Here is a 16,543-nt window from a genome sequence, read left to right as displayed (position 1 = left end):
GGTGGGCATGGCCGGAGGTGCCATGGGCAGAGGCGGGGCTGGGTCTGACCGCCTGCTGCCTGAGAAAACCAGGCCAGCCTCCTCCCTCCTCCCCCGGGGCGTCCTCCGCTGCCAGGTCCACGTGGTGCTGTACCCTCTCTTTCTTCAGGAAAGCTACTCTGAATGGAGCCCAAGCCCAAGCCCTCATCCCCACCTTCGACCTCACACACATCACACAGCCATAGAAAAGCAGTCCAGGTGGCCTCTGGAGCCTCAGCACCTGGACACGCCACCTTCCATGGTAGAACATACCATGCATGCATGGTTTGGACCTTGCTGTGGCAGATGATGGTGGAGGAGGCAGGCAGAGACGTGAGGACAGGAGGGAAAGGGACGTGGCCATGGAAACCGAGGCTGGAGGGGGCTGCTGAGCCCAGGAGTGCCAGGGGGAGGCAGGCGGACCCGCTCTGAGCCTGGAACCAGCTCTGCCCACCCCAAGCCTCGAGCCCGCGGGATTATCCTGGAGCTCTGACTGCCAGAGCTGTGGGAGAATAAACACGTGTGGTTTCACGCCATTGAGCTGTGGTTAGTGACCCATGTGTGGCTGCTCAGGGGCGTTTCCGTCACCCGCGATCCCGCTCCCACTCACTTCCCGTGGTTCCTGTCATTGCCTGTCCTTTCTCCTGCTCTAGAACTCAGTGTCCCACAGGCTTAGGCACAGGTTCTTCTGTGGCCCTGGCTCTCCCACCCCGAGAGCACGTGGCTTGCAGCGTCCATGCCTTGGGCTCTGTCTGCTAGGCCTTGGGCTACGTGCAGGTCCACCACCGGCAGCAGCTCCATGGTTGGCGTTGAGCGCGTCCCCTGTGGGTGCTGCCTCTCCCAGGGTCATCGGACCACGGGCTGAGCGTCCATGGGTCCCTCCTGGCGTCACTGGGCTGTCTGCTGAGTATCCCTGGGCCCATCCGTGGCCCCACAGCGACTTCAGAGAGCACTTGCTTGGGGACAGCATCCTGTCCTGCTGCCCACATGGCCTGGGAGCCCCCTCGAGGGGTCATCTGAGGGCAGGGACTGCTGACCTGTGCCACAGGGACATGGCTGGGGGACTGTGGGCTCCAGGTGGGGCTAAACAGCCTTCTGCAGCCACCAGGCCAGATCCAGCCTCGGCTGGCTCAGATTTCAGATACTGCCCCTCAGCCCTGACCACAAAGCCCCTGCTCCCCAGCGTCCCCTGCCTGGCTCAGACAGCCCCATCCGACACCAGAGACGGGCTATTTTCTCTGCTGAGATTCTAGCCATAAAATGCCTGGCGTCTGGGAGGGGACAGCTGGTGCCGTCGGATTGGGGAGGAGGGCCTGGGCTGTCTTGGACGGTGCCAGATCAGGCCTGCTCCCCCCAACAGCCTGGAGCTCCCTGCATCCCAAGCCTGTGCAAGGCTCATGCTCCAGTCCTGGGCACATGGCAGCAGCCGGGAATCCCCTTCCCATGGAAGAACCCCCTTCTTGCTGGGAGGGTGAGGCTACACTTGTCCAGGCTCAAGTGGGGCCTGGGCCTGCTCAGAAGGCCTGTTGTCGGAGTGAGCTGCTGCCAGGCAGAGCTGGGAGTCCCCATGGCCCTGCTTTTGGCATCAGGATCTCTCCAGCACTTAGAGGGCCACAGGTGGATGCCAGGAAGCGCCCAAGCAGGACCGCAGCAGCAACGAGCAGCGCTTCCCAGACATAGCCAGGGCCCAGCCCACAGCTCAAGGCCTCATGTGCACCCCAGGGAGCCTCCAAGGCGTGCATATCCGTGTCACCAATGCAGACAGGCTGGGGCCGCCTCGCCTGCGGGGGCTGGAGCTGGCTGGGTCCAGTGTGTGTGGCTACACAGACCTCTGCCCAGGACACAGCAGGTCCCCTTCTCGCCACGAGACCACAAGGTGGGGATGCGCCCCTGCCATGCCCACTGTGGCCAGCAGGTGGCAGCAGTGCCCCAGGAAGCGCACAGTCCTCTGGGCCAGGAAGGCCACTGTCCCCTCTCCATGAGGTGGCTCTGGTATTCTCGGGGTGCAGGCACCAGCGAGAACCCCGGCCAGTCATCCTGACAGCAGGTGCCAGGATGCCGCGTTCCAGAGGTGACGACGGCGCAGGAGTGTATTTCAGGACAGTGCTGGCCTCGATCCCAGACTTTGCCCCATGCCCAGCCCAGATTTCAGGCTGAGCCTCTGCTCGCCCTATGCCTGCCCAGCCCCTTGGCTTCACTGGGGAGGGCCAGGACCGCGGAGTCTGCAGCCTCCTGTGGACTCCACAGGTGGCACTGGCAACAGCCAGTGAGGCAGGAGCTTCTCCCCAGTCCAGCCCCTCACACGGCAGTATCCTGGACACAGTCATGTGGGCTGTGGCCAGGATGGCCATTTTCTTTTATAGGACCCATGAGTCCTGGGGCAGAGGCCAGAGGGCTCAACCAGCATTTATCAAATACCTACTGTGTGCTGGTCCCACTGTGTGCTGGGTCCTATTGTGTGGTGTGGGGTGGGGGGTTACACTGCACATCAGGCCCTACTGTGTCCCAGGCCCTACTCTGTGCTGGTCCCATGTTTGCCAGGTGTAGTCCCACCTGTGGGGAGCTGGGTCCAGTCCACATCCCATTCCCTACTCAGATGCCTCCTCTCAGAAGCCCCTCCCCCTAACACATGGCTAAGAGCAGGAAAGATTCCCAATATCGCTATGACCCATGACAACGGCAAGACCAAAACAGTGCACGTGCGAACACACACACACACACATGCCCGGCTGTGGGCAGGGACACTAGTCCTTCCATGCTGCCCGTGGAGATGTAAGGTGCATGGTCCCTGAAAAGCAGCCAGGCCGTTTCTTCCACCACAGTGAAGCACATGCACCACATGCCCCAGAGAGAAGTGAAATCCAAGGAAATAGGAACAACCTTCAAGTAAAAAAGCCCACACCCTTTACCAGGCTTTTTTTTTTTTTTTTTTTTTTTTTTGAGATAGGGTGTCACCCTGTCACCCAGACTGGAGTGCAGGGATGCTGTCACTGCAGCTTTGACTTCCTGGGTTCAAGAGATCCTCCAGCCTCAGCCTCCCCACTAGCTGGGACTACAGATGCATGCCACCATGCCCGGCTAATTTTTGTATTTTTTGTAGAGATGGAATCTCACTGCATTGCCCAGGCTGGTTTCAAACTCCTGGGCTCAGGTGACTCCCCTGCCTTGCCTCCCACCGTGCTGGGGTTGCAGCGCGAGCCCCAAACCTGGCCTGAGGCTGCTGTGTCTTGGATTTGTCAGAGCTGGAACTGCACTCTAAATAGGATATGCAAAGTAGATGTAAATCGCACCTCATGTATGTAATTTATATGCTAATTTTTTGTAAACTGGGGCAGGGAGGCACGTGGCCCTGCTCTGAGTGACAGCTAGTTCGCGGGGTGGTGGGCCCTCGGGGGTGGGAGCCGGGCCCCAAATCTCATGGTGCTTCTGGCCTTCCACAGGGAGGGGTGGCCTCTGGGTACAGAGCTGAGGCCCTGATCACTGCACCCGGCCGCCCCCATGAAGGGCTTGGACCTGTCTTCTGGCATTTGGGTCCTAGCAGCTCCTGCTGCTCAGGCACAGCTGTAGGAGGGGCCTGCCCTCAGGGTCACATCAGCCCCAGGGCACCCCCTCCCTAAGCCCCAAACCCTGAGGCCCCAATGCCCCACAACAGCAACAGCCGACTCCCACAAGATAAACACGACAGGAAGGAGACAGAGATCCTGCGGCGGGCCAGGAACCGGCACCCACCCAGGGAGGGGCATGGAGCAGCCCCACCCCCTCTGGTCAGGCCCCAAACACCCATCCCCTCCAGGGACAGCCTCACCCCCTCCGGCCAGGCTTCAAGCACCCTTGTCCCCCCAAGGGCCACTGGAGGCCTCATGCTGACTGCCTGGAAGGGATTCGTGATGCTGTACCCCATGCCCTACTGTGTCCAATAGCGCCCTCGTGCCACACACCATTGTCCCCACTGTATGGACAGGGAAACTGAGGTGACAGACCCCACGCAGAGCCCCAGCTCCTGTCCTGGGTTCCGTGCACCCCATCCCATTCCCTGGCACCACCAGGACGGGCCATCCTGCACCACAGGGAAACCACAGAAGCCCCCGCAGAAGCATGGGGTCCAGAGCCTGAGGCAGGCAGCCCCGCCTCACAGTGAGGCCAGGGCCTGGCCCTCAGCACAACATGGCCATTGTCCAGGCCCCTGTGAAAGCCACCATTGACGCTCCAGCCCAAGGGGTGGCCAGCCTGGGGCGGGAGCTGGGAGCCACTGTCACCAGGGGCAGGCAAGGGGCAAGGCCTGGCTCAGACGCAAGGATGAACCCTGACATCTGGGGAAGGGGTGTGGTGCCGCCGCAAGCCAGGACCTTGGCCGAGGAGGCAGTGTGGACGGTGGGGGAGTCTGGCTGGCTCAGAGGGCTGGGTTTGCCTGGGGCCGCAGCGGTGCACTTCCACCATGCAGACACCAAGGGCTTCTCCTCTGGAAAGGCCCTGCCTGGTCCTTTGTTGCCAAAGAGCATCTTGGGGAGACGCATAGCCACGGAGGGGTTTCCTGGCCAAGGTGACTGCGGCATGCACCTCAAGGGGGCCATTTTCCGCCTCCCTCACTTCTGCAGTTATGTATGGTTTTGTTTTTGGCTTTTTTGAGACAGAGTCTTGCTCCGTTGCCAGGCTGGAGTATAGTGGTGCGACCTCAGCTCACTGAAACCTCCACCTCCCAGGTTCAAGCAATTCTCCTGCCTCAGCCTCCCGAATAGCTGGAGCTACAATGCCTGGCTTATTTATTTGTGTTTTAAGACAAGGTATCTCTGTGGCCCAGGCTGGAATGCAGTGGTGCAGTCACAGCTCATTGCGATCTTGACCTCCTGGGCTCAGGACATCCACCTTAGTCTCCCGAGTAGCTGGGACCACAGGCAGGTACCCCCACACCCAGCTAATTAATAAACTTTTTCTTGAGATGGGGTCTCATCACGTTGCCCAGGTTGGTCTTGAACTCCTGGCTCAAGCAATCCTCCCACCTCACCCTCCCAAAGTGCTGCAGCGACAGACATGAGCCCCCGAGCCCAGCTGTCTGTCATGAGTATTAACTGGAATTCATGTGCACAGGCTGCCGGCCTTCTCCCCTCCCCTTTTACTAATTCCATTCTTTATATCCCTGCAGACCTGGGTGTGTTTACCTTGCTCCCTGGGTTATAATCCCCTTATATCATTCTTCTTTTGTTGATCAAATTGCTCCAGCTTTTGCCATTAAAAGCTCCTTCAGAGGCCCGGGTATGGTGGCTCACACCTCCAATCCCAGCACTTTCGGAGGCCAAAGCAGGTGGATCACCTGAGGTCAGGAGTTTGAGACCAGCCTGGCCAACATGGTGAATTTTCTCTATTAAAAATACAAAAATTAACAGGCATGGTGGTGGGCGCCTGTAATCCCAGATACTCGGGAAGCTGACACAGAATTGCTTGAACCAGGGCGGTGGACATTGCAGTGAACTGAGACCTCGCCACTGCACTCCAGCCTGGGCGACAGAGCAGAAAAAACCAGCTCCTTCAGAAAAGCAGGGTGGTGATCCTTCAATTTTGGGTGCCCTCACAGGGTGTTCCTTTTGGGTGCTCCCCCTTCCTCAGCAGCAGTCCCTGGGTGGCCTGCCCCATCCATACACAGGATGCCTGGGGCCTCCACCCCATGAGAACAACCCGGCCATTTCCACCCACAGCCAAAGTGCAGGCCGTGGGCACCGGGTGTGGCACAACTTCCAGGAGTTCCCAGTTCTGGCTCATTCCAGGGCAGACTGTGGCCACTCCTCAGTGAGGAGTGGGATCTGCCTGGGTCAGGCCTCACCTGGCCAAGGTGAGGGGAATGGGGTTGGGGGGAGGGGTCTGGCTTTTCCCAAGCCCCGAGCTTCCTCTTCCTCCCAGGCCTTGCCCCAGGGACTTCCGCATTTCCCTGTGGTGGTGAGGTGTCACCCACCATGAGAAAGTGCTCTTGTGGCAAAGGCAGGGAGCCGGGCAGGAAGTGCTGCTGGGAATCCCCAGAGCACCCTGTGAGGGGCTGGGGGACCTAGGAACCACCAATGGGCCCTGGAGTGCTCTGGCCCAGGCCACCCAGACAGAAGGACACGCCCTCTCCTGCTGCTCCACCCACCCAGACAAGGGCTCGGTGTGGGACTGGGGGCTGAGGGGAGGCTCAGGGGTCCCTGATGTCTAACCCTGAGCACCAAACGGACATCTGCTCCCTCATCTACTCAGCAATGGGCAGGACCGTGGTCTGCGGGAGGGGTGCTCTGCAGGCCCTGAACATACAAGGAGACAGGCAGGGTGTCTCTCAGGCTCTGTCCCCCGACCTGGCGCAGCCTCAGCGACAGCAGCCTGGGGCACAGGCGGTCACCCCTACTGGACCCCAGGCACTTGACCACCTAAAGCTGCCAGGCCTTCGTGCCTACTGACCAGGCTGCAGGGGGAGGGCAGGGGGAGACTGTGGGGAAGGATGAGGCCCTGCCCTGAGCAGGTGGGTGTCGGGGGGACCTGAGCACAGGCCCATAGGCTCAGGCACCTCTGGGTCCCTGGGGGATCCCTGCAGCTGCGGCTCTGGGGCCCGAGGCCCTCTGGCTGGCATGCCTGGTGCCTCCCATGCGATCTGGAAGGTGCTGTGGCCCAAGGGTGGCTGCACAAAGGCCTTGGCAGAGGCAGGGACAGACCCGCACCCCCAGGCCCTGCAGACGCCTGGGCTTCTGTTCCTGTAGTGCTCAGTGCCCTGCTGGGAAGGGTGGGAGATGCAGGCAAGGGGAGGCAGTGTCTGCATTCTGGGTAACAATGGCCTTAAGTGGGACAGGATAGGAATGCTGGCTTAAAGGCCTCTGTCCCATCAGTGGCTGCAGCCACTGGCCCTTTCGTAGGAGCAGAGATGAGGGCCTGGGTCTTATCTGCTCAAAAGGAGCCCCCAGAGGCCTGGGGAGCCAGTGCTCAGAGGTAAAGAGACCTCTGGAGACAGGGCCAGTACCGAAGGTTGCCCACCCTCCCAGGGGGAAGGGTGGAGGGAGGAGGCAGGGGAGAGGTCCGGAAGGCTCCTACACACTCCTTCCAGCATGGGAGAGATTGCTCTTTTGGGGAGGGCACATCCAGACCCCACCTTCAATGCCAATGACCCTGTGGTGGAGAGGAGACCCATAGGACAGGCGGGTCCCCAGCACTCCCAGCTGCCGCCAGCCTCAGACCTCAGCACTGAGGACCACATGTGGCCTCCAAAAGCAATGCACAGGGCCCTGAGCAGGCCCTGAGACAGCCACAGGCAGCAGCCGTGTCTGGAGGGATGAGAGCCTTCCCCTCGGCTCTGGAACCCCACGCCCTTCCTGTAGCTTTACACCCTCATCCGGGTCCAACTCCATGGCCCTCAGTTGGGCTCTCTGCAGGGGGCTCTCGCCTGAGCATTCCTATGTTTAGGGAGACTGTAGCCAAACGCTCTGGAGCAGCCACAGTCTCTGACCCTGTGCCCTCCGTGAGGGGCTGCCACAGTGCTGCCAGGAAACACCTGGCCACGGCGTCCATGGCACCTTCACCACGGGCCAGTCCTGCACTCACATCTACACACCTCACCAGTGCACTCGGCAGGGCTTCATGCACACCTGTGCACCAACCCTGTGCCTCACACAGCCATCACCTCACCTGTGCACCTCATCTGCGCCTCACACACCTGTACATCTTGCCCGAGTACCTCACCTGTGTACCTCACCTGTGTGCATGCACACTGTGCACCTCCCCACCATCCTCACACCTGGCCTTCCGCTGTCCAGGGAGACAACAGAGAGGCACAGACCCTGGGCCTGCGGTCCACAGGCGGATCATGAACCCGGGGCTGCGGGCGTGGCTGCCACACAGGGCCTGGTGTGAGAAGCGGCCATCCGCTCACTGTGGCCTTCAGAGGCCAGCAGGCAAGGCCAGGGCCTCAGGCTCTAACCCTGCTCGCCAGCATGTGCCTGAACTTCTGTGCCCTGAGTCTACCCTGCTGGGAGGCCTCTCCTCCCTCCGACCCCTGCCCGATGGTCACACGGGAAGCTTTAGCTTGTCTCAAATGCTCTCAAGGCACCAGAAATGCCTCTGAGACAACAGCAAAGGTGGGAACAGGATTCCAATGGGGTGGCCTCGGGCCTGGGGCAGGAGGCGTCCTGGGTCACCAGGGCTGTCACCACCTCCTGGCCCTGAGCCCAATGACACCCAAATACACCTGCAGGACCCACGCTCACTGCCTACGAGACACTGTCTGCCACCTGCACACACCCCCATTCCTGGAACCCAGACACTGATCTTCCCCGGAAAGACCACTCCAGGGGCTGGAGGCAGGCACGCAACTCAGGGCACCACATCCCCGGTCACATCCCAGGCCCGAACAGTCAGAGCCGACAAGACAGGGACTTTCCCCAACACTTCTGTGAGTCATGCCTGACCTTTCCCAGCAGCCCAGGAGAGCGGGGATGTAAAACCCAAACTCACCAAAGGAGGTGGCCACCAGGAGGGTTGGTGCCAACCCAGAGACACAGAACTAGAACTAGGAGGCGGAGGTGCTGAAACCAGGTCCTGACAACACTGACTAAACCCCTCGATCAAGCTGTGCCTGAAGCCAGAACCATTATTCCAGCCGATCCATTTCCAGTTTTGCTCACACTCAGTCGGATTTTCCATCTTTTACAACCAGAAGGTTGTGATACAAGAACAGACACAAAATTCAGTCTGGTGGTCATGCCAGCCCAGTCCACTCCTGCCTCTGAAATGAGGTCACATGCCGCCTTGCTACAAATTGCTAAGATGTTTCTTCCTCAGGAAACAGAGGGCTCTGGGGTGGTTCTCTGGGGGATTGGGGCAGGAGTGGAGCACAGGGTGTCCAGGGCACTGAGCAGGCCCAGCTGCCACATGCATGTTCACCCCTGACCATTTCTTGTTCTCCCCATCATACACACAGAGATTCTTAGGAGAGAAGGAAATTGCTGCCTGGGTGGACAGTAACTGAATCAACGCCTGCACAGGCTGGCTGTGTGCCAAGTGGGGGTGGGGGCCGGGAGGTGAGGGGCCAGGAGCCACACTGGGGAAGGGCAGAGCCGACAGGGCCGCTGCATGAGACCCAGCCTGATCTCGGGAGGTACCTTGCTCAGGCCTAGGGACAGTCTGCCTCCCTCCGGTCAGACCCCTGCTCACCCTGAGCTGCTCCTGGGAGCAAAATCCATGGTTCTGACAGAGCCCCAGGGAGGCACACGGGAGGTGGGTGAGTGCCAGCTCCACCAGGGAGGGCTGGAAGGGACGGGTGCTTTGGGGGTTAGGGCCTCCCCCATCTGACCCCACCGGTGACACCAGGACGTGAGTTCAGCTATTTCAGGGCTGCCTCTTTCACATACCTTTTTTTTTTTTTTTTTTTTTGAGATGAAGTTTCACTCTTGTTGCCTAGGCTGGACAGCAGAATGCAGTGGCGCGATCTCAGCTCACTGCAACCTCCACCTCCCAGGTTCAATCGATTCTCCTGCCTCACCCTGGGATTTCAGGCACACATCACCGTGCCCAGCTAATTTTTGTATTTTTAGTAGAGATGAGGTTTCACCATGTTGGACAGGCTGGTCTGGAACTCCTGACCTCTGCCCACCTCGGCCTCCCAAAGTGCTGGGATTACAGGTGTGAGCCACCGCGCCCGGCCTCTTTCACATATTTTGAGATAGACTCCTGCTCTTTCGCCCAGGCTGGAGTGCAGTGGCACAATCTCAGCTCATTGCAACCTCTGCCTTCCAGGTTCAAGTGATTCTCCTGCCTTAGCCTCCCAAGTAGCTGGGATTATAGGCATGCGACACCTGGCTAATTTTTTGTATTTTCAGTAGAGATGGGGTTGCTCCACATTGATCAGGCTGTTCTTAAACTCTCGACCTCAGGTGATCTGCCCACCTCGGCCTCCCAAAATGTTGGAATTACAGGCATGAGCCACCACACCCAGCGGTGCTCTTTTATTCTTGAGGTGAGATTCACAAATACAATTCCTCTTCTTCCTTTTTACAGACATACTCTCGTTCTGCCATCCAGGCCAGAGTATGACGGTGCAGCTCTGGCTCACTGCAGCCTCTGGCTCACTGCAGCCTCTGCCTCCTAGGTTCAAGAGTTCCTTCTGCCTCAGTCTCCCAAGTAGCTGGAACCCCAGGCATGTGCCAACCACGCCCAACTAATTTTGTATTTTTTGGTATAGATGGTGTTTCGCCATGTTGCTCAGGCTGGTCTTGAGCTTCTGAGTTCAGGCAATCCGCCAGCCTCAACCTCCCAAAGTGCTGGGATAACAGGTGTGAGCCGCCGTGCCCAGCCCATCATTTTTTTTTTTTTTCTTTGAGACAGAGTCTTGCTCTGTCAGCCAGGCTGGAGTGCAGTGGTGCAATCACAGCTCACTGTAGCCTCGAACTCCTGCACTTAAAGGCTCCTCCTGCCTCAGCCTCCCGAGTTGATGAGGGGCCTGGGGACCACAGGTGGTGCCACCATATCCATTTAATTTTTTTTTAAGGGAGGGCATCTTACTATGTTGCCCAGGATTGTGTGACCCCTAGCAATCCTCCTGCCTTGGCCTCCCAAAGTGCTGGGATCATGGGCATGAGCCCTGGCGCCCATCCTTGTGTTCCACTATTTCATGGCCGCCTCTCTCTTATGCAAGGGGAATGGGGCACTGCTGGGGTTGAAGGTCCAGGCCATGGGGGCTGCCTCCTCCCTGTGAGGCCACACCCAGCAGAACCTCCTCATCCAGCCCTCTGGACCCCGCCCCGCCGATGCTGATGCTCAGAGCCAGGCTCTAGGGCTAGGCTTGGCTGGGTTTCCCAATTTGTCTACGAAGGGGCACTCAGGAAGCTTGAGTGTGCAGACACCTAGCATGTGGGAGGTGGGGGTAACTGAGCATTACCTGCCTGGCTGAGATGGGTGGGTGGTGGACCCACCCCTGCACACAGCCCCTCCCTCCCAGCCTGTAAGATCATGGTTTGCTGAGTGACACATTTATCCACAGGCCTCGCCTGCCAGAGGGACCTTGAGGCTAGGACCCGGGAAGAGGTGGCAGAGTCCCGCCGGTCCCACACTGAGGGCCAAGAGAGCATGAGGGACCCTGGGATTCCCACCCAGGATCAGTCCTGAGGGCAGGAGTGGCCATCTGGGGGAGTGGTCAAGGGCCTGGAGTCCACTGCCTGGAGCCGGGGACTAGAGGAGACAAGAGGGGGCAGGGGGTGGGGTGGTGACCCCCCAAAGCCCGGGGGAGGCCCTGGGGCCGGTGCTGTTGGAGCTGCTGAGGCAGTGCCCACCCTGCAGGGCTGCCCTGGGGAAAAAGCACTCAAGGCCCCCAGTCCCCGAGCCCACCTCACACAGAGCAGCCAGGAGAGGAAGCAAGCCCGACCGGCTGGGGGCTCCAACTCAAGCTCCCAGCGTTTAAATGATACCTAAGAGAGAAGCAGGGGTTGGGGGGCCCCGGGAGGCATGGCCTAAGGCTTGGCCCGCTGCGCAGCACTGGGAGACTGAGGCTGGGGTGGGCTGGCCTCCTAGGCCCCCATGGCACTGCCTCCCAGCTCCCACTTCCATAACCGTGTCAGCCCATGAAGCTCCAAGATGCTGCCTGACGTCTCTGCCGTCCTGACGGCCCCCAGTGACACCCAGCCAGGCCCAGGGAGGTGGAGGACTCAGGCCTGGGCTGCACCCTCCCCACCTGCAGCATGGTGTTGCCATGCAGAGGACGCCCTCCAGCCCCTCACCGGGACCCTCACCCCGGCCCTCCGGCCCTGCCCACCCTGCTCCAGAGAGGGGTTCCTGCAGGCTGCCCCCAAATGGAAGTACACATCACCGCCAGCAGAGGAGGGGATCTGTTATGGCCCCACGGGGTCCCCATGCACCCCACTCCTTCTGGGTTGGACTGTAGACAGCTATGGGGGCCCCAAGCCCCCAGTCACCCTGCTCAGAGTCAGAGGGCAAAATGGGTCCAGGGACGAGGGTTCAAACCCATGAGAGAGTTACCCAGGTTAATAATGACTCTGCCCCCACGAGAGGGAGAGAGGGAGAGACAGAGAGATAGAGATAAAGAGGGAGAGACAAAGAGGTAGGGGAGAGAGAGACAGACACAGAGATGGAGACAGAGAGGGAGAGATAGAGACAAAAAGAGAGAAACACACACAGAGAGGGTGAGAGACAGAAACAGAGGGAGATAGACACAGAGAGACAGAGACGGAGAAGATGGAGATGCCGAGAGAGAGGGAGAGAGAGAGGGAGGGAGCTGGGGAGGGCCCCGCCCCACCCGGGCAGCCTCACCTGCCGAGTAGGGCTCCTGCTTCTCAGGATAGATGAACTCCTGCCGCTCATACTTGGCCCGGATCCACTGTTCTCGAAGGAGCCTGCCGGGAGAGGAGAGACTGAGCCACTGGGCTGAGGTGGCCTCCGACCCTGCACACATGCTGCTCTCTGGGCTGCTTACCCCAAAAGAACCGAGGGGTCAGCCTCCTGGGCACTGGACACGGCTATCAGGTACCCACGCTTCTCAGAGGACACGGTCACCCAGGTACCCACACTTCTCAGAGCTGATTGGGGTGCCTGCCAGCTTTGGGTTTTTTTAGAGATGGAGTCTTGCTCTGTTACCCAGGCTGGAGTGCAATGGTGCGATCTCAACTCACCACAACCTCCGACTCCCAGGTTCAAGCAATTCTCTGCCTCAGCCTCCCGAGTAGCTGGGATTACAGGTGTGCACCACCACACCCGGCTACTTTTTGTATTTTTACTAGAAACAGAGTGTCACGATGTTGGCCAGACTGCTCTCAAACTCCTGACCTCAGGTAATCTGCCTGCCTTGGTCTCCCAAAGTGCAGGGATTACAGGCGTAAGCCCCCATACCCAGCCCAGCTTTGGTTTTTAAAACGGTTTGCTAATCAGTTAGTTCCCTCTTTTGATGTCTCTTTATTTATTTATTTATTTTTTTTTGAGATGGAGTCTTGCTCTGTTGCCCAGGCTGGAGTGCAGTGGCATGATCTCAGCTCACCGCAACCTCCACCTCCAGGGTTCAAGCAATTCTGCCATCTCAGCCTCCTGAGTAGCTGAGATTACAGGCATCTGCCACTATGCCAGACTAATTTTTGTATTTTTAGTAGAGATGGGTTTTCACCATGTTGCCAAGGCTGGTCCTGAACTCCTGACCTCAGGTGATCCACCCACCTTGGCCTCCCAAAGTGCTGGGGTTTCAGGTGTGAGCCACCATGCCTGGCCCTTTTTTTTTGGTGAGATGGAGTCTCACTGTGTTGCCCAGGCCAGAGTGCAGTGGTACAGTCACAGTTCACCCCAGCCTCGACCTCCTAGGCTCAGGTGACCCTCCCGCCTCCGCTTCCTCACTAGCTGGAACCACAGGCACATGCCACCACACCTGGCTAATTTATTTTTGTAGACACAGGGTCCTGCCATGTTGCCCAGGCTGGTCTCAAACTCCTAGGCTCAAGCGATCCTCCTACCTTGGCCTCTCATAGTGCTGGGATTTTGGGCGTGAGCTACCGCACGCAGCTGAGCCCCTCCTTTTCATGTGCACCTCTGTGATGATTAGGGAGGCTGGCTCATCTAGGGCTTAGAAAGTAAAAGCCCATCCTAGCCTAACTGCACAAGGCCCTGTACCTTTTTTTTTTTTTTTTTTGAGACAGAGTCTTGCTTTGTCGCCAGGCTGGAGTGCAGGATCTCGGCTCACTGCAACCTCTGCCTCCCAGGTTCAAGCAATCCTCCTGCCTCAGCCTCCTGAGTAGCTGGGACTACAGGCTTGCGCCACCACACCCAGCTAATTTTTGTATTTTTTAATAGAGATGGGGGTTTCACCATGTTGGCCAGGATGGTCTTGATCTCGTGACCTCATGATCAGCCCGCCTCAGCCTCCCAAAGTGCTGGGATTACTGGCGTGAGCCACCATGCCTGGCCGACCTTATCTTAACCTGAAGTCATCTGCAAAGATCCCATTTATTTTTTTTTAGTTTTTTTGTTTGTTTTGTTTTTGAGATGGAGTTTTGCTCTTGTTGCCCAGTCTGGAGTGCAATGGTGGGATCCTGGCTCACCGCAACCTCCATCTCCCAGGTTCAAGCGATTCTCCTGCCTCTGCCTTCCAAGTAGCTGGGATTACAGGCTCCCACCACCATGTCCAGCTACTTCTGTATTTTTAGTAGAGACGGGGTTTCTCCATGTTGGTCAGGCTGGTCTTGAACTCCTGACCTCAGAAGATCTGCCCGCCTAGGCTTCCCAAAGTGCTGGGATTACAGGCGTGAGCCATCGCGCCCAGCCGATCCTATTTCTTTTCTTTCTTTTAGAGACAGGGTCTCACTGTGTCTCCCAAGCTGGGGTGCAGCAGTGCGATCACAGTCAGTGCAGCCTCCAACTCCAGCACTCCAGGATCCTCCTGCCTCGGCCTCCCAAGCAGCTGGGACTAGAGGTGTGCACCACCACAGCTTGGCTAATTTTTTTATTTTTTGTAGAGACAAGAACTCAGTATGTTTCCCAGACTAGTCTGGAACTCCTGGGGTCAAGCAGTCCTCCCACCTGGGCCTCCTACAGAGCTGAGATTACAGGCGTGAGCCTCGTGTCCAGTCCCTATTTCCAAGTAAGTTCACCTTCACAGGTGCTGCAGGTTAAGACTTGAACACAGGCCGGGCACGGTGGCTCACGCCTGTAATCCCAGCACTTTGGAGGCCAAGGCAGGTGGATCACCTGAGGTCGGGAGTTCAAGACCAGCCTGACCAACATGGTGAAACCCCGTCTTTAAATAAATAAATAAAATAAAATAAAATAAAAAAAGACTTGAACATGTCTTTTTAGGGACGCCAGGCAGCCGCCTGAGCGGCTCTGGCTGTGTGACCGCAGAGGCATTGCCCCCCAGCACCCAGCGTCCTGTCTGCAACCCGAGGGTCACAGAGCAGCCTTTTGGAGCCAGGGGAGACCCCAGGCTATAGTGTGGAAGCCAGGGGCCTGTGGATGAGAGGCAGGTGCCAGGGATGGCTTTGACAACCACACCTGCCAACAGCCCTCAGGGCAGGGCACCCATGGGGTCTGCAGCCCTGCGCTGGTACAGATGCGGCCCTGTGTCCATCCCTGAGTATCCGTCCCTGAGTGTCTATCCCTGAGTGTGCCTTCTGCCCAAGTTCAGCTGGCTTCTGCTGCATGGATTTCAGGCCACCATCAACACCTTTCCTGGAAGCTTTGCCTCTCGGGAAAGTGACCCCCGCAGGGCACTGGCTTTGCTTCTACACGGTGGATGAGTGGCTCACACAGGTGGGTTTTTCCCTTTTTATTACGGGGAAAATAGCCAGGGTGGTGCTCACAGCCCCGCGCCTGCCACTCAGCCCCCAGCCCCTGCCCCTGTTGGCCATTCCAGGTGTTTCCAAGGCTGCCACCGCCTGAACTGCACCCCCATCCTACAGGGAGATCTGTCCCCGGGGCCTGAGTGTGCCTTGATTTGGAAATATAGTGGTTGCAGTTTAATTAAGATGAGGCCACACAGTAGCAAGGTGGCCTCCAACCAATATGCCAGGCGCCCTTAGGAAGGGGAATTAGGACACAGATGGGCACACAGGACCCACCATGTGAGGACACACCCCAGAGAGGCCTCGTGAGAAGCAGCCTCCAGTCTCCAGCCTCTAGAGCATGGAGAAAGTAGACTGCTGTTGCTCTGGGCTGCTGGGCGTGTGTTTCTGCGTTCTGGGAGCCCCAGACATGAATGCAGAGCCCTGTCTAGCCTGGACACCTGCCCCACAGGGGCGGCTTGCTGGGGCTGGGGCTCCAGAGCTTTGCTGGGATGGGAAGAGAGGAGCCCCCCCACCAGCCAGTGCTGCCAGCAGCCGGGGGCTTGCCCTGTTCATCCCTCGCCACACAGGAAGCAGGGAGGGGCCAGTTTCCACCCAGAAGTAAAATCAAGCAGAGCAGCCACACAACTTTCTTTCCCCGATGTCAAGATAGAAACTCGAGAGCCCTGAGGGTGACACAGGAAAAGGTGGGTCCCGGCCTCTGAGTCACAGGCCTGTGCTAAAGATAATCACATGCAGGACCCTCTGTGCTCCCCTGGGGGCTCACCCTCCCCTCTTATGGCTAGGGAAACTGAGGCCCTGGGCCTTTGCCTGGCTGGAAGCCCATCCTACCTGGAGGTACCCCAGTGTGTCACAGCCAGGAAGCCACAGGGCATGGTGTGGAGGCCTTCCAGGACCCTGCTCCAGGACCATGCCCGCCACTCTTAGCTCCTGCAAAGACGCCACCCAGACATCTGTGCAGCTGAGCTTTGGATGAAGACCTTCCACTCAGACCCAGGCCCGTCAGGCTGCATGGAGGCTATGGGCACCAGGGCTGCTGGGGCTGAGAGAATCTCAGCAGGGGCAGAAGTGGGAGGAAGGTGCGCAAGGCCCCAACCCACCTGGTCTGGCTGGGCAGCTGGGCCCTCCTGGGCCATAGAGATGGACCACAATATGGCAGGATGTAGGCACCTCCTGTCCTCCAGGCTACACAGCAGGTCCACGCCGCACCCCACCACCCTCCAGGCTACACAGCAGGTCCACACCGCACC

The 16,543-nt window shown here is 58.7% G+C and overlaps 1 protein-coding gene across 3 annotated transcripts in view; it reads right to left on the bottom strand.

Annotated features, from left to right (window-relative positions):
* The window catches only part of ADAP1 (ArfGAP with dual PH domains 1), a 55,707-nt gene that overhangs the window by 7,776 nt on the left and 31,388 nt on the right, over window positions 1-16,543 (bottom strand). For all 3 annotated transcript variants that reach the window (XM_032259882.1, XM_032259883.1, XM_032259881.1), the window contains exon 4: window positions 12,286-12,368. In XM_032259882.1, coding sequence (XP_032115773.1) covers window positions 12,286-12,368 — 83 coding nt within the window. The remainder of the gene's footprint in view (window positions 1-12,285; window positions 12,369-16,543) is intronic.

The sequence above is a fragment of the Sapajus apella genome, unplaced genomic scaffold (assembly GCF_009761245.1).
Source record: "Sapajus apella isolate SASKATOON/1434 unplaced genomic scaffold, GSC_monkey_1.0 scaffold112, whole genome shotgun sequence".
Lineage (NCBI taxonomy): Eukaryota > Metazoa > Chordata > Mammalia > Primates > Cebidae > Sapajus > Sapajus apella.
The sequence above is the reverse complement of the archived record's forward strand: the minus strand, read 5'-3'. Positions and strand labels throughout refer to the sequence as shown.